This window comes from Haliotis rufescens, unplaced genomic scaffold, assembly GCF_023055435.1.
Source record: "Haliotis rufescens isolate VD_foot unplaced genomic scaffold, xgHalRufe1.0.p SCAF_87, whole genome shotgun sequence".
NCBI classification, from domain to species: domain Eukaryota; kingdom Metazoa; phylum Mollusca; class Gastropoda; order Lepetellida; family Haliotidae; genus Haliotis; species Haliotis rufescens.
Window position 1 is genome coordinate 281,810 of NW_025964380.1, and position 18,363 is coordinate 300,172.

Sequence of the window (18,363 nt, forward strand, 5' to 3'; positions counted from 1 at the left end):
CTACGACATTATGGTCTCCGGGCTTATCGCCCTTTCAAGGGCATGACCTTGACCCGTCAACATAGACGTGCCAGATTGACGTGGTGCAGGCAAACTCAGCGATGGCAACAAAGGGAATGGCGGCGAGTGCTGTTTAGTGACGAGAACAGGTTCAAACTCTTCAAACCTGATGGGCGGACGCGAGTTTATCGACGACGTGGTGAACGTATGGCTCCTTGTTGTGTCCAGGAGGTGAAACTTAGGGGGGCGGAAGTGTGGTGGTCTGGGGCGGCATTTGCGGGGACGAGAAGACGGAACTTGTCAGCATCGAAGGCAATCTGACAGCACAACGCTACATTGACAATATCTTACGGCCAGTGGTTCTTCCTTTCATCCAGCGTCAACAACGGAAGGGGGTTCCAACAAAATAACGCCACTCCCCATAAATCCCGTATTACTAGAGACTTCCTCAACGCCAACAACGTGACTGTCCTGCCGTGGCCAGCTCGATCACCAGATCTGTCACCCATAGAACATCTCTGGGACCAGCCGGGGCGTCGTCTTCGTAAACGTCAACATCCTCCCTTCACGAGACAAGCGTTGATCGTTGCCCTCCGTGAGGAATGGAATCGGATACCTTCAGTCGATGTGAGGACGCTTGTCTACTCAGTTCGACGCCGCATTTGAAGATGCATTGCCGCTCATGGAGGTCATATCTGTATTGAACGGTCTGGGCCGTCGTCACCTTAAAGTTGTAACCAATGTTGTTGATCGAATACTGGCTGAATGACCCCTTGTCAAGAAATGTCCCTGTTGGAGGTCAAGGAATTAGTAAATTCGCATTTTACTGTTCTGAATGATGAATTTCTACAATACAATTGTTATTGCTGCTTCAAATTGTGTTGGTCATATTTTATCCTAGAAATATCGTTGGTAACGTTTCTTTTGGCCGTCAGTTTAGAAGAGGGACTTATATTTGTGGATTCTTGAGTTCAGCCCACGACATCAGAACTAGTGTATAGCGGATATTAGGAAGTAGAAGAGATACACTGGGACGTGAGGAGCAGTATTTTGTTTACACAAGGGTTGCCAATTGAAACTTGTGAACACACAAGCTATTGTGGATAAAACTACATGTAGTTCATATGCTGAGTTACGGCACAGGATTCCTTTCCACAAAGTGCTTGTCCCACCGCTGTCAAGTGTAAATCGTGTACGAAGGATAGAGCTTTAACAGTTGACTGGGAGAGGACTAGGGTATATGGACGTTTCATACCCAGGTCATGCTGTTGATGCAATGCAATAATATTGGTGATCATATATTGATATCAAGTATGAAGCCACACTCAAGTCATGCTTTGTTGTGAGTAGAAGAGTGTTATAAGTGCTGCTTACGACCTCCTGTTTCCTTCTAGGTGTGAGAAGTGGATATTTCAGTTCCGTCTAGGACGTCACAAGTTGTGTAGGAAGGACATACACTGTGCCGTGTAACGCTACAATGAAGACCTGCTGGAATATACTGATATGGATGTGGATGGGTGTTATCCACAGAGCGGAGCATGTCAATGGCAAGTATGAATGTGCATATTAGTGAGAGCTCTGACTTCCCACAAAATATAGACGGTGCTACAACCAGGATGCTCATATTGTAAGAAGTGTGAGGTGAGGTGAAATGGGGTTTAACGTCGCGTCCAAGATTATTGCACTTATATAGCGACGTGCATGTACGTGTGTGTGTTTGTGTGGCTGCTTGTACTAGTCCGAACTGATGCCGATTTATAGTGCTAGCTCACTGAGATACCATGCCGCAGTTGAACATGAATACCCCACTCAGACACAGTATACTGACTCCGAGCCGACCAGTCCTTGTTTTAGCCCCTTAATGCCGAGCACCAGACAGGGTAACAACAAATACCATCTTTTAACTTCTTTTGGTATGACGCGGCGCAGTCCTGTGCCATTCTACCACTAGACCACGGAGGCGGTCTATTGTAAGAAGTATTCAGATACGACACTATTGTTCTGTATTATCGGAAATTTCTGGCCCATCTTTCCCCTGGGTCATTAACATAACACCATAACAGGCTTATCATTTGTCACATTGATTTAATTAAATATATTGATATGATGATATGTTATAGGGTATTCATTGTTAGATTTTGGAATGGTAGCATACAAGGAAAGTCTACATTAACATTGACTATTAATGTGCATAGTAAAAGGATTGCCGACCCGCAAATAAGACATATTTTACCAACCTGGATTCTTATTACAAAAAAAACAACAAATATTCCGTATTAAATAAAATTAGTTAATGAAAAACCCGTATATGAAACTTTAATTAAGTTTATTTTGCTTCTGCAGGTGATTTTTTACTGACGAGCTCACCATTAATACCAACCGATGGAGACCTCTTCACCTTGACCTGTAGCTTCCGTGATGAATTTACAGTAAACATTGGATGGCTGCAGAACAACAAACCTAAGGTCGTTACTCAAAGGGTCACTAATTGTATTAAGAGCTCACTCGCTTATGGGCAGGACACCATCAACCGTATCAATGTGAGTTGCAGTACCACGGCCCATAGTATGACGTTTAGATTTAGCTCCACCACCGACCAAGGATCAGTGTGGCAGTGTGGGAAACAGGTTTCCGACTACGTTATACACCCGAGAAGCAACAATTATACAATAGGTGGGCATGACATAATCACTGTGTTTTACCTTATACCTTTAGCAATATAGTAATTGTCACAAACATAATAATTGATGACTATATATTACTTAAAAAACGAAAGTATGCAATAAGACTCATTTCAGTGACAGTCATATGACACTGGAAAGTAAATAACATTCTTCATCAGGATTAACATATTCTCCAACATATCGTTATCTAAGTAGATTTGATATATTTGGAACCTGGGTCTATTTAAGCTTCACTCTTTACTCAAGAAATTACTTATATATGGTCTACCGAAATTAATAGCTATCTTTTCCTGGTCTGTTTTCAAAGAAGTACACTCATCATGTACATACAGATGAACACTTGTCCCATCAGTAGGGAGGAACTTGCACAATCTTCTAGTCAATGATAAATCTACTTTCAGACCTTACAAGCTCTGTCATGTCAACACAGTCATTACCAACAACGACCCGATCTATGGCGATTTCACCGGATCCTGAGACAGTGACGCCAACGAAAGGTAGCTCTCTTCCAAATGTGCATGTCGTACTGAGGATATGTAGAAGGCAACCCAAGACTGTCCTCTGTAACTATAACATTTAACTCGGAGAGTCAGACGTAATTAGTGACTCAACATTATTATACACACCGGGGGGCATGGGGGGCCTAGTCGTCTAAGGCGCCGCGATTCGCAGTGAAGAGTTGCGTCCCTTGGGAAATCTATGATTGTGGGTTCGAATCCCCGTTCGCCCCGATTATGTTTCTATGTATGTCAGCACCATACCCGTGCTCGTGGGTTTCACCGAAGTTGTAAACGTCTGCGACCTGCATCACTTCGGGCTTTCCTCCCACATTAAGCTGACAGCCCAACTAACTCACTCACTATTAAACACACCACGAATACGCAACAAACATTATAAGATGTATGTCACAACGAATCAGTATCAGAAACTGCAAATAACGCAACGTTATCGTCTATGGTAAACAAAGACGTAAGGAACATATTATGTAAAATAAAATGTATGAACAAAAATGATATAAGCATGACATGGAACTTTGTCACATCGTGCTGTTCTTCGTCTATTATGTAAACGGGTCGGTCGGGTAGCCTAGTGGTTAAAGCGTTTGCTCGTCACGCCGAAGACCGTGGTTCCATTCCCGACATGGGTACAATGTGTGAAGCCCATTTGTGGTGTCCCCCGCCTTGATATTGCTGGAATATTGCTAAAAGCGGCATAAACCATACTCACACACACACACACTATTGTATAAACGAGTAGTGTGTCTACCAACCATGTTATCATAGTTGCATTGAACATTTTCACATTTTCACCATCTTGGATGGAAAATATGGCTTGGAGGGCATAGCTCAATGTAGAGTGAGCGGCATCATCTGATCGGGTGCGTGTTGTGATGGACGACTCCTGCGTTTCACTGAAAAAATTGCAACCATAAAAGCTTATCCAATGCTTAGGTCCAATGAAAATGTGCTTGGCATTGTGCTGTCAAGAACGTGGAAGTGACTCGAATGGAGCGTTTCGAGATCAGTACTTCCGAAATAAATTGAAGTATGCCGCCGATGTCATGATAAACCAATGTGATAGTTTATTCAACGATACCGGTATAACGTGCAACACTTCTGTGTATTGTGTACAGTCACAAGATCGCCTGTGTATTTCACGAGTGGTCCTGATGGCTGCACCACACACGATTAATGGTCCTTTCTCAATGGGTCACATTTTGCACAAAGCAAGCATTCTCTCACTGGAATGATACCATCAGCCGTATCAACGTAAGTTGCAATGACACGGTCCATTGTAAAGTGTTCAGATTCACCTCCACCACAGACTAAGGAACAGCGTGGCAGTGCGGGACATTTGTTAACGAAACCAAAATATACCCGAAAAGCCACGTTTATACAATAGGTTTGTATGGCATAATCACTGTATGTTACCATGCATCATGAGCAATAAAGAAATCATCACCATCAATGGCCATTTATTATTTTGGAAACGCAAGTATGCAATAAGACTGGTTTAAGTGACGGCCACATGACATCAGAAAATAAGCGCAAAATTATTTATTAGGATTAACATATTATCCAACAGACAAATCGTTGTCTAAATATGTTTGATCTTTTTAAAACCCGAATCTCTTCCTGCTTCACTTTCTTGTCACGGAAATACATATATATGATTTACTGAAATTAATACATATGTTTTCCAAGTCACCTTTAAAAGATGTATGCTCATCAGTATACATAGCCATAAGGACTTGTCATACTTGTAAGGACGAACATACCAAGCTTCAAGTCATTGACATATCTACTTTCAGTCGTTACAAGACCTGTCACGTCAACACAATCAACATCAACAACGACACGATATATGGAGACTACATCGGACCCTGAGACAGTGACGCCAAAGACAGGTAGGTCTCTTCCAAGTGTGCATGTCGTACTGAGGATATTTAGAAGGTAACCACAGACGGCCAAGTATGTAACTATAACAATTTACACGGAGAGTCAGACGTAATTAATGACTCAACATTATTATACACACAACGAATACGCAACAAGCATTATACAATATATATCACAACGAATCAGCATCAGAAAGTGCAAATAACGCAAACAAAGACGTAAGGAACATATTATGTAAAATAAATGTATGAACAAAAATTATATAAGCATGACATAGAGGAACACTGTCACATCGTGCTGCTCTTCGTCTTTTATGTCCAGGGGCGGTCGGGTTGCCTAGTGGTTAAAGCGTTCGCTCGTCACGCCGAAGACCGTGGTTCCATTCCTGACATGGGTACAATGTGTGAAGCCCATTTGTGGTGTCCCCCGCCTTGATATTGCTGGAATATTGCTAAAAGCGGCATAAACCATACTCACACACTCACTCACTTTTGTATAAACGAGTAGTGTGTCTACCAACCATGTTATCATAGTTGCATTGAACATTTTTACATTTTCACCATCTTGGATGGAAAATATGGCATGGAGGGCATAGCTCAATGTAGAGTGAGTGGCCTCATCTGATCGGGTGCGTGTTGTGATGGACGACTCCCGCGTTTCACTGAAAAAATTGCAACCATAAAAGCTTATCCAATGCTTAGGTCCAATGAAAATGTGCTGGCATTGTGCTGTCCAAAACGTGTAAGTGAATCGAATGGAGTGTTTCGAGATCAGTATTTCCGAAATAAATTGAAGTATGCCGCCGATGTCATGATAAAACAATGTGTTAGTTTATTCAATGATACCTGTATAACGTGCAACACTTCTGTGTATTGTACTCATTCGCGCAGTCACTAGATCGTCTGTGTATTTCACGAGTGGTCCTGATTGCAGCACCACACACGATTAATGGTCCTTTCTCAATGGGCCACTTTTTGCACAAAGCAAGCATTCTCTCACTGGAATGATACGACCAGCCGTATCATCGTGAGTTGCAATGACACGGTCCATTGTAAAGCGTTCAGATTCACCTCCACCACAGACTAAGGAACAGCGTGGCAGTGCGGGACATTTGTAAACGAAACCCATATATACCCGAGAAGCAACGTTTTCATAATAGGTTTGTATAGCATAATCACTGTGGTTTACCATGCATCATGAGCAATAAAGTAATCATCACCATCAATGGCCATTAATTATTTAGGAAACGCAGGTATGCAATAAGACTCATTTAAGTGACGGTCACATGACATCAGAAAATAAGCGCAAAATTATTTATTAGGATTAACATATTATCCAACAGACAAATCGTTGTCTAAATAAGTTTGATCTTTTTAAAACCCGATTCTCTTCCTGCTTCACTTTCACGTCACGGAAATACACACACACACACACACACACACACACACACACACACACACACACACACACACACACACACACACACATATATATATATGATTGACTGAAATGAATACATATGTTTTCCCAGTCACCTATAAAAGATGTATACTCATCAGTATACATAGCCATAAGCACTTGTTATACTTGTAAGGACGAACATACCAAGCTTCAAGTCATTGACATATCTACTTTCAGTCGTTACAAGACCTGTCACGTCAACACAATCAACATCAACAACGACACGATATATGGAGACTACATCGGACCCTGAGACAGTGACGCCAAAGAAAGGTAGTTAACTTTCAAATGTGCATGACGTACTTAGGATATGTAGAGGTTAACCCACGACTGTCCACTGTAACAATAACAGTTTACATGGAGAGCACGGCGTAATTAATAACTCAATATTATCATACACACCACGAATATGCAACAGCCATCAGAAACTGCAAATAACGCCACGCTATCGTGCCAGTGGTAAAATACGTAACGACATGTCATGTATTTGCATTTAGAAATATGTTGCCTGAAAAAAATGTTGGCATAACATGGAGGAACACTGTCACATCGTTTTGCTCTTTATCTATTATGTAAAGGAGTAGTGTGTCCATGTTATATTGAACATTGTCACACTTTCACCAGAGGCGGTCCGGTAGCCCAGTGGTTAATCAAAGCATTCGCTCGTCACGCCGAAGACCCGGGTTCGATTCCCGACATGGATACAATGTGTGAAGTCCATTTCTGGTGTCCCCCGCCCTGGTATTGCTGGCATGTTACTTATATTGCGTTCTCACTCATCATACTCACTCGCTCCCTCGCTCCCTCACTCCCTCGCTCACTGACTCTTTCCCCATCTTGGATGGAACATGTGGCTTGGAGGGCATAGCTCAATGTAGAGTGAGTGTCATCATCTGATCGGTAGCCTGTTGTGATGGACAACTCCACTTTCCTGCGTTTCACTTATGGAAATTACAATCATAAGAGTTTATCCAATGCTGAGGTCCAATAAAAATGTGCTCGTTGTGCTTTCAAGAACGCGGAAGTAAATCGAATGGTGCATTTCGAGATACGTATTTCCGAAACAGACTGCACGCGTGCCGCCGATGTATGACATGCAACACTTCTGTGCATTGTGATCATTCGCGCAGTCATGTTTTCTTTCACGAGTAGTCGTATTGCCGTTAGCCCAGTCGCCATAAGGAACTATTTTATGTGCTTTTCATCAATAGTATTACGATGTGAATGAACAGGAGAATAGTAAGATAAATCGTGTCATAATACAAATGCAGAAGGGTCGTTAACTCATTATACAATGAAAGATGACCCAAATAATTAATCTTCTCCAAACATGCATGACAAAGCAGACATGTGTTGAATGTTTAAAATCTGTTTAAATAAAACTTAAGATAAATTGCATATAAAATAGAACAGCGAAAAACAAACAAATAATCTTAGACAAATTTTAACAAGTTCTACATTTGATTCTGTTGTCGTTACTCCACAGGTTTCTAAGTGTGGTAACAAAGGTTGCCTAACTTGCAGCAATATCATTGGCGGCTGTTCAGTCCAAATTACAAAGGACACTTAATTTACTGTTAAGCCAAATATGACATGTGAAACTAGAAATGTTATTTACTTGACTGTGTGCAATGAAATGTATATCGGGAAGACAGAACACAAATTAAGAAGAAGAATGAATCTTCACCGTTCACAAATAGAGCAGACACACAACGGTAGAATTACACTAAGGGAACATTTAGATACAAGTGTCAGCGGCAACTTTTTAGTTTTCTCTCTATAGAAGCTTAATTTTGATGATGAACAAAAGAGCAACATTTCATGTATGGATACGCACTTAAGTTAATTGTAAAGGTGTGAGTTATTTGTTCATTTTACTATATTATTGTGATGTCATAGTTATCCCAGCTGTTATTGCGTCACGTATCTATACAACGTGTCCGTTAATCAGTTATGGCCAGTTATTATATTATTCAGACTGTTTGTTGTTGTTAGTTAAGCATGTTAAGGGGTTATAATCTAAGTTTGGAGGTATCACTGACAATTATCTCATTTTAAAAATGTTATCATCCATTAGATTATTCTAAGTCTAGCAATGTTATCTACCAGCAAACATATGTAAGTGATGGGTTTCATTACTGGGTCTATGGATCTACTAACACCCTTTTGTATCCCAAACAATTAAATAAAATATCTTTTTGAGTTGCGTTTTCCGCAGTTTGTTTAGTCATTAATAAAATGCCAAAGTGGGAATTGGAAATAACAACTTCCCTTTATCATTCCCAAACATTTTTATATTTTTTTCTGTTTCCTAGATTTAACAATACAGGTGTTTTATTATTCTCGTTGGACAACTTGTAAACCGAATATTTAAGATTAGTTCAAATGTCTGGAACAGACAAACAAAATGTTTTTGAGTTCAATTACATGACTATGATCAACATTAGGGCTGGATATCAGTACTTGCTATGCGATTATTTAAAATAATCTTGATATTTAAAAGTTTCATGTAGATGAGCTTTGTTGCAAATAATTTCAGTTAATATGCCTTCACAGAAATGAACTTCTCATATCCTTGGGCCAGGTGTCTTTGTCAGTCAAAAGTACCTGATTAAATTCCACACCTCCACACAGGTGTATTACTGTAAATATAATTGGAATTATAAATCAAAATTAGATGCGTATGTCTATATCCTTATCTCTTACGTCCTTTATACTTAAATGGTATTTTAGAACCTGTAGTATTGATGTAGATGACACCTTTATCAGGCACGTTTCACTTAAAGAATACAAAAGTTGAAGTCCATAAGTCAACTCTGTGCCCAGTTAACAAGCCATCAATACTTGTTTCATGTCATTCTCATTTCATACTGCAGGTCCCAAAAACCCACAGCCACTCAATACCGAATGTAACGTGACAGGTGTTATAGCAGGAAGCACAATAGGAACCCTCCTTCTTACCCTGGTGATTGAAGGACTAGTTCTGACTGTCCTCTATAGGAAGGGGTTCAGGTTTGGAAACGTCTTGAAAGGTATGTTGTTAAATCTCAGTAGTATTGTAAGAAGAATCAAGCAGTGGTGTGGCGATATTTACAGACGGGAAGTTTCATTACAAACGGACATTATTGATAACGATGACTGATATAAGTGAACGTGAAAGATACCAATGTATCCAAATCAATACTTAATCAAAACAAACACATCCAACAGTTGCGAGTGTATAATTAGTTATGACATAAACTGTTTTGCACCTAGTCGTCATTTTGTGATCATTTTGTGTATTACAGCGTACTATTTAGATATTATCTGCTTTTCAGGAACTTCTTCACAAACAAGGTAGACTAATTTATACCAATAACACATTTTGAAATAATTAACTTTAAAAATATGTTAAATGTCCTTTATAATGAGAAACAAACATAATATATTTTTAAGGCGATCGTTTCAATAATAAATGGCCATAAACCGACCTTACTTAATTTTGTAGCACCAGAAATCCTGAAATTGAAGAAATGGACAACGAAGGATATTCATCCTTGGGTAGGTTGAAGTCAGCATTGCTCTTCAGATACATTGCGGTGGTCACAAATATGTCTGGGGCCATTTCGTGTTGATACAGATATTACATATTCCTATTGATTTGTTAGTGGCATTAAGGATTAAGGATTGACTGTGTATTTTGCTCGATTCACAGAGGTATGAATCCAAAAATCGATATGCAAACTGTCTGAATCCGCGTACACAGTCAATCCTTATAATTAAATTCGACAACGAAATCATGTGTTATCTACAACAGTTTTATATATGAAAAAAGACAAAAATGACGAAATTGGTAAAAATCCAGTTGTGTGAATGCATAAGATGGCGTGACATGAATCAGGTGATTGTTTAATTTATGCATATAACTTAACCCGCCCACAAAGTCAGTAGCTAATCAACGGAGAGTAGGATCAAAACAAAGTTCACAAGACCTGTCACTCAAGGCAAAAAGCGTGAAGAGCCGCAACAGTCAGACTGTAACGAACCTGAACAAATATGTCTGGGAGAAGGCGGTTGTCACCGCCAGCTTCAATCATTAGTTCCTTGAGAACGGGAAGACACAGTTGGAAAATTGCAGGTTAGAAATGAAACCGAAAGACATTAAAATTTAAAGATCCCAGGCGAGCAGACAAAAAAACAGGCGAGTGTGCACGTTTGATGTTTCGTTCCTTCTCGGCCCTCGGTATCAAAGGGTAGCATTCGTGACCAACTCGTGTTATTCCGGAAAGCCGAATAGCGACTCGTGCCTCTCTCGTGGCCAGTTTTCTGCGACTGGGTTCCGTCTAAGCGCAAATGGGCATAACTAAAGAAATAGTTAACTCGTTGCGTAATGATTCACGCAAGTTTCCCATATGTCATATATATTGCAGATGCTATCTAAGACACATCGGGACGTAGGGTATTATACAGTATGATTGAACACATTTAACTGTGTTTTCGGTATATTTTTAGATGCAAGACATATGTAAAATCCAAACTTATATCTGAGGGATTCTTTGACGAAGAACTTGAAATCCTACGCGCATTCTGATTGGTTTGTCGTATTTTCGCACATAACATTCATCGATAGGGGTACGAGTCTTCTTGCAGGTTACGGAAAGGGGCGAGTGGTGACGAATGAAAGGGTAGATTGAACTATAAGTATGCATGAATTTCCCTAAATGTCCCGTACTTGGTGATACGCGGGAACAGAAAGGGAACTCCCACGACTGTAATATTGGGATTCCCTGACGTTTCGTTGACATAAAAGTAGTCCGCTTCAGTTGGCATGGCTTATTTTTTTCACATTCATTTGGATATGAATGAAATAACACGTGACGAATTCAGCTAATCAGAATGCAGGAATTACAATGAACACAACGAAACTTTACTTATTCGGAATTGTGCAATGGACATGGCTATGGAGATGGTTTTGTGGCTTATATTTACAGATCAAATCAGTGGTCCTGCTCATGACTCAAGAATAGGTAAAGAGGGATCGGAAAAGCAACATCACGCACCGTTGAAGATTTACGAGAGCACAAACGGTAGATAAACACAGTGACATTTTATATACTATAGCAGTTCTCAATCATTCTCAACCTAGGGAAGGTACTGTCATGATACCGGCATGTGTTGTGTTACCTTTAGAAGGGTATACAGCATTTGAATTTGTTTTTAAATGCGTTTCGAATCCGATTTGCAGCCGAGGCCGAAGCAGAGACAAGTACCTACGATATCTTGACAGAGACGCCCCCTGTATCTTACGAGTCCATCAGAGCATCTCCATACCAGAACAGCGGTGCTCGATAGTACGGTAACCACTATCTACAACAGCTATACCCTTGAGGGGGGCACGGGTGGCCCAGTCGTCTGGCCCGCAATTCGCTGTGCAGGGTTGCGTCCCTTGGGCATGCCAGAAACCTATGCTTGTGGGTTCGAATCCCGGTTCGCCCCGATTATGTTTCTAGGTTTGTCAGCACCATACCCGTGCTCGTGGGTTTCACCGAAGTGGTAAACGTCTGAGACCTGCATCACTTCGGGCTTTCCTCCCACATTAAGCTGACACGCCGCGATATAACTGGAATACTGTTAAAAGCGGCGTTAAACCCAACTCACTCACTCACTATACCCTTGAGAAACAAAATCATAATAAACTGTGTACACGAAGCGATTTTCATTCTCTGTTCTAATGTAGAATTTATATCAAATCTGACATATTCAGTACTGTATTAATGTGATACTGACATTATTTTACTGACCTTCAATATATGTCATTCATTTCCAGATCCTGTGAATACACAAAGAAGCATGTAAAATGATGACATCAAAGGACAGTTATACATGGCCCGTGATCTGACAATTTTGTTTACCTTTCGTATAGTTTACTTTTAACATATGACTGCTACCTTGGAGAATATACCTATGTTATTTTATAGTATGAACCTTTGTACCATGTAAACATATAGCATACAAAACTGTATCACCACCAGGGGCGGTCAGGTAGCCTAGTGGTTAAAGCGTTCGCTCGTCACGCCGAAGACCCAGGTTCGATTCCCGACATGGGTACAAGTGTGAAGCCGATTTCTGGTGTCCCCCGCCGTCATATTGCTGGAATATCGCCAAAAGCGGCGTAAAACCATACTCACTCACTCACTCAGTATCACCACACTTTTGATCAGAATATTTCTTTCTGGTACTATTGTTGATTTATTAAATTATTGACTCATTTATAAGTTTGTATACAAAGAGTGGATATTTTATAATGTATCTTTATTTATTAAAAACAAAATTATGGTATAGTTTCGTGAATGATTCATCGGTTGCATACATGTTTCGCACGACATGTAGTGTTCTAGATCTAGGTCCAGTAAGGATAGTTTCATTCAGAATCGCCAGACATTTGAAAATCAATGTGTACAGATGAATACAAACAACTGTAGGTATACTAGATGAGTATATTTGAGGAGATTTAAGTATCTCGGATAACAAAATAATGACTCTGTATATCACTCTCCTTAAAAATCTAAAATATTTGTAAAAGTAAGCCAGCTCATGGTAACTTACTGATGCTGGCGTTCTTTCCTGATTGATTCAGCAGACATAGTTCAGACAGTCAACATCGTTCAGACAGTCGACATAGTTCAGACACGTGACAAAGTTCAGACAGCTGACATTGTTCAGACAGTCGACATAGTTCAGACAGTCGATATAGTTCAGACAGCCGACATAGTTAAGACAGCCAACATGGTTCAGACAGCCGACATAGTTCAGAGAGTCGACATTGTTCAGACAGTTGACATAGTTCAGACAGCCAACATAGTTCAGACAGCTGACATAGTTCAGACAGTCGACATGGTTCAGACAGTCGACATAGTTCAGACAGCCGACATGGTTCAGACAGCGGACATTGTTCAGACAGTCGACATAATGAAGACAGTCGACACGGTTCAGACAGTCGACATAGCTCAGACAGTCGACATAGTTCATGCTGTCGACATAGTTCAGACAGCTGACTTATTTCAGACAGTAGACATAGTTCAGACAGTCGACATAATTCAGACAGTCGACATAGTTCAGACAGTCGACATAATTCAGACAGTCGACATAGTTCAGACAGCCGACATGGTTCAGACAGCCGACATACTTGTACAGGCATTATTTCATCGGACTATATCAATTTACAATGTACGACTACCGATCAATAGAGCTGCATCTTCATCGTGTGCTTCTGTTATACAAGCGTAAGTGGCTGTCTTTGACCTCATCAAAAGTCGAGATGAATCAATTGTTTCTCATACGTCATATTGTAATTGTGTCAATAATACATTACAGCACAGCTTTTCCTCCAACAATGCTGACAATGCATTCCTCGATATCTGTTTTGTAGCCCTGTTCTTTAACTCGTGATACCTGTCTGATATCACTGTACTTTATCTCGTAATACCTGTATGGTATCACTGTACTTTAACTCGTGATACCTGTATGATATCACTGTACTTTAACTCGTGATACCTGTATGATATCACTGTACGTTTACTCGTGATACCTGTACGATATCACTGTACTATAATTCGTGATAACTCTATACATTATAATGTGTTACGTCATTATGACCCTGTTTGTTTCCCCATATTTTGAACTTTACCTTACACACACCAATCTCGAACTATTGCCAGTATCCATGTCATCAAACAGGCTCGACTGTACCTCAAACACTCACCATCTCGGACTATTGCTTGTACATGTGCCATCTAACAGTCTCGACTGTATTTAACACACACCAATCTCGAACTATTGTTTGTATACATGTCATCAAGCAGTCTCTACTGTTCCTCAAACACGCCAATCTCGAACTACTGTTTGTATACAGGATATCTAACAGTCTCGACTGTACTATCATACATCAATCTCGAACTATTGTTTGTATACAGGATATATCACAGTCTCGACTGTTTTTAACACACACCAATCTCGAACTATTGTTTGTATACAGGACATCAAACAGTCTCGACTGTTCCTCAAACACACCAATCTCGAACTCTTGTTTGTATACGGGATATCTAACAAACTCGACTGTTCCTCAAACATACCAATTGCGAAATATTGTTTGTATACAGGATATCTAACAGTCTCGACTGTTCCTCAAACACACACACCAATCTCGAACTATTGTTTGTATACAGGATATCTAACAGTCTCTACTGTTCCTCAAACAAACACACCAATCTCGAACTATTGTTTGTATACAGGATATCCCACAGGCCCGACTGTATTTAACACACACCAATCTCGAACTATTGTTTGTATACAGGATATCTAACAGTCTCGACTGTTCCTCAAACATATCAATCTCGAAATATTGTTTGTGTACAGGATATCAAACAGTCTCGACTGTTCCTCAAACACACCAATCTCGAAATATTGTTTGTATACAGGATATCTAACAGTCTCGACTGTTCCTCAAACACACCAATCTCGAAATATTGTTTGTGTAGAGGATATCTAACAGTCTCGACTGTATCTTACACACACACCAATCTCGAACTATTGCTTGTATCGATGGACACCTTGCATCTCTCAGTAAACCGTTTACATAACGATACTATGACGTCAATGTCATCCGGAGTTACGTATATACACTTTGTGTATATACCCTCACCGGCTCTGTACGTCGGGACCGCCTCCGTGCTCTAGAGGTAGAGCTCCGCCCGGAGAACGGAAGGTCCGGGGATCGAACCGTCATACCAAAAGACGTTAAAAGATGTAATTTGTTGTTACCCTCAGTATCTCAGTGTGCTAGCACTATAAATCGGCATCAGTCCGGACAAGTACAAGCATGCACGTCGCTATACAAGTGCATAATCTTGGCGCGACGTTAAACCCCATTTCACCTAACCTAACCTGTTAGAGCTTGGTCAATGTTCCGCAACATTTCAGGAAACACCGCGTAGTCGTAACATGTTACCACACCTGGACAACAATGAACATCTTTCTCCTTAAAATAAATATGCTTCGACATGAAATAATATTTCTGTATATAGATACAATTAAATGTAGGAATGCAGTAGTTACTGAATGATTATCATGTGGATTTCTCTTCATTTAGCGGGACTGTTTCAAGCAGAAGTCTTCAATAAGGAAAGGCAAGAAGTCCGGCTCCAAGGAGGAAACCAAGGCATTTATCAAGGAAGAAAAGGAGGCCGTCCCTTAACTTTTACCCTCATCCTAAGAACTAAGCATTTTTGTTTGGAGTTTACCTTACCTCTATTCTTTGTATGGTATACTTGATAGGTGATGTTGATAACGTTTTGAAAATGTGAAGATTTTGACATTGAGGATTTGAAATATCAATTAAATATTTACAGTGGACCTTCTTTAAACGGGACTCTCCTTAATCAACATCTGTAATGAGACATTTGTAATTTGTTCCTGGAGAATTCAAGAAGTGAATTATCTGAACATTTCTGCTTTTTGTATGTTTAATTTTCTAATCCTCATTTTCCAAGTATGTTTTCCAAAAGGTAATTCCTCTCTATAGTGCCGTCATATAGCTGAGATATTGCTGAGTGCGGCGTAAAACACCAAACAGCCAACAACCTCTCTATAAATTGTTTGATAGGCATTACTATACATACTATACATGTATTACTATACATCTCTATAGTCAGGTTTAATCTTTCTACTGGTTGTATTTGATATTTTCTCTGTACCTTGGTATTGACTAGATATCTTCAGTTACCGCTATGGAAGGTACACTGTACACTTTTTTGGATAATCGGGATCTAAACTGTTTTAAAACCCTGCCATTTTTGTACACCCAGCTGTATATATTTTGGATTTGTGAAATACATCTATCTAAATGAAAGTCATTTTGGGTAATATATGTCTTATAGTGCGTCCATCATGTTTTATACTGAATCGATGTACATGTATTTGAATAGTTACATTATCTGCATCAAATGTATAAGTGTTGTTTATATTGTCTGTTTAGGAATTCGATGTAGGGTACTGCGTGTTCTCTTTACTTTGTGACCATACGGAGACCACATTGTATTTTTAGTTTTAATAAGCACCTTGTTAATGCTTTACTCGGGTATGTCACTTCCTTATTCTTTCATTGTCACTTTTTGGTACAGATGCTGGAACTGGATGAGAGTCCATACGTCAACTACATCTCTATAGATACTACATCATCTAAATGCCGTTTGAAGATAACTTTGCGTGTGTAATGCCACGTTCGTTTGATTTCATTTCATTTTAAAGAACGTTGCTCCACCAAACATGCAACCGTAGCCAATCACTTCACTCGTTGTCTTACCAAGTATTATGTTGTAGCTCTATTTTTAACAATAAATAATTAGCCTTGTTCAATGATCTGTTGAATGTGCACATATCAGTGATTGCACAAGACCGCCTTCAAGGCGTGATTATCGGTTGCAGTGTTGTCAGAGCACTTTGTTGGTGTTTTAGTAGACTGCTCATGTGCTTTGATTATACGTGATTTGTAAAGATTATTTTGTGCGATGTTTTGTAAAGTGTAATTAGTCGGACCTCATATACAATATCATTACGATGGCATATGCAAGGGTATATACAGACTGTCTAAAGGTGTGTCATTATGATATGCAATAATGATTTGTAGTCTTGCTCTTACAGACACGGATGATTCATTGACCGAGCGATACATATTTACTGATTGTAAACAAGTAAAGCATAATTCGAATTTCATACGGATGTCTAGTGGTAAGATGTTTGGTGGTATTACGTTCATTCGCTGCACTTAGAGCAGTGCCCACCCCAATAGATTCAAACAATATTATGAGAGCCTTGTTTTACACAAAATATCAATAAACAATATTCTTAGAGCATATTTGTATTCCTTTTATTGTAAGAATCTTGTTACAACGTATCAGTTAGAACGTATCAACCAGTTCAGGTGCATAAGAACCCGTTTATTAGGTACGTTTTTCTCCATGTATGCCCTAGGCATTGTGAATTGCACCAGACGTAGGTTTGCTCACTGTTATTTATTTTCTGTATATATAATAGGATCTTATTTGCACAACGTGTAAAATATGTACATACTGTGATTGAGAGCATGCCACACATTGCGAGATGTACAAGTGAGGATGTGTTTTAATTCAAAACATAAGCGATGAGGGAGGACGACTTTAGACGTTTTCCCACCAGGAATACTAAGAAACACAACTTGGCATACAAAAAATTCTAACCAGAAATCTACCATCAATATGGAAATTGACGAATCTGAATGGTCAGTTAGAACGTATCAACCAGTTTAGCTGCAGAATAACCCGTTTATTAGGTACGGTTTTCTTACAAGTGAGGATGTGTTTTAATTGAAAACATAAGCGATGAGGGAGGACGACTTTAGACGTTTTCCCACCAGGAATACCAGGAAACACAACTTGACGTACATAAAATTCTAACCAGAAATCTAACATCAATGTGGAAATTGACGAATCTGAATGATCAGTCAAATGCTGAGGCAGGACGGGAAGCCAGTACCCTGTATTACCTCAGATCAGGGTGGTTACATTGTGTGACCCCGGCACCGCTTGTCTTTCCGTTTTGACATCAGACTGATCGTCTTCGCTCGGTAGATCTTCCTCGTTGTCAAGACTATTTTGTCTAATCACTGGCTCATATCGATATTGATGAATGTGTGTGAGGTCACTGAGCGCAAATTCAACGTTTTCATCGATGGCATTGTCAGGTGATGCCATGGCGAACGCTAGTAATCTACTAAACCCTATACAGAAACAGTGATCTTCAGCGAG

The 18,363-nt window shown here is 39.8% G+C and overlaps 2 protein-coding genes across 4 annotated transcripts; both read left to right on the top strand.

Annotated features, from left to right (window-relative positions):
- The first annotated feature begins 1,048 nt into the window (after window positions 1-1,048).
- On the top strand, window positions 1,049-12,636 carry LOC124144076 (mucin-5AC-like). 3 transcript variants are annotated; one of them, XM_048390205.1, is made up of 11 exons: window positions 1,049-1,547; window positions 2,344-2,675; window positions 3,097-3,181; window positions 4,996-5,091; window positions 6,722-6,817; window positions 9,421-9,576; window positions 9,862-9,880; window positions 10,032-10,084; window positions 11,515-11,610; window positions 11,769-11,879; window positions 12,351-12,636. In XM_048390205.1, the coding sequence occupies exons 1-10, from the start codon at window positions 1,478-1,480 to the stop codon at window positions 11,873-11,875; spliced, it is 1,110 nt and encodes a 369-aa protein (XP_048246162.1). In that variant the 5' UTR covers window positions 1,049-1,477; the 3' UTR covers window positions 11,876-11,879; window positions 12,351-12,636. The 3 variants fall into 3 exon arrangements, with proteins under 3 accessions (XP_048246162.1, XP_048246163.1, XP_048246164.1); XM_048390206.1 differs by having other exon boundaries at window positions 11,769-11,874; XM_048390207.1 differs by lacking the exons at window positions 9,862-9,880; window positions 11,769-11,879; window positions 12,351-12,636 and having other exon boundaries at window positions 11,515-11,559.
- A 504-nt stretch (window positions 12,637-13,140) lies between these two features.
- LOC125377283 lies at window positions 13,141-16,827 on the top strand. Its single transcript, XM_048390208.1, has 2 exons — window positions 13,141-13,806; window positions 15,672-16,827. The coding sequence occupies exons 1-2, from the start codon at window positions 13,310-13,312 to the stop codon at window positions 15,700-15,702; spliced, it is 528 nt and encodes a 175-aa protein (XP_048246165.1). The 5' UTR covers window positions 13,141-13,309; the 3' UTR covers window positions 15,703-16,827.
- The last annotated feature ends 1,536 nt before the right edge of the window (window positions 16,828-18,363 follow it).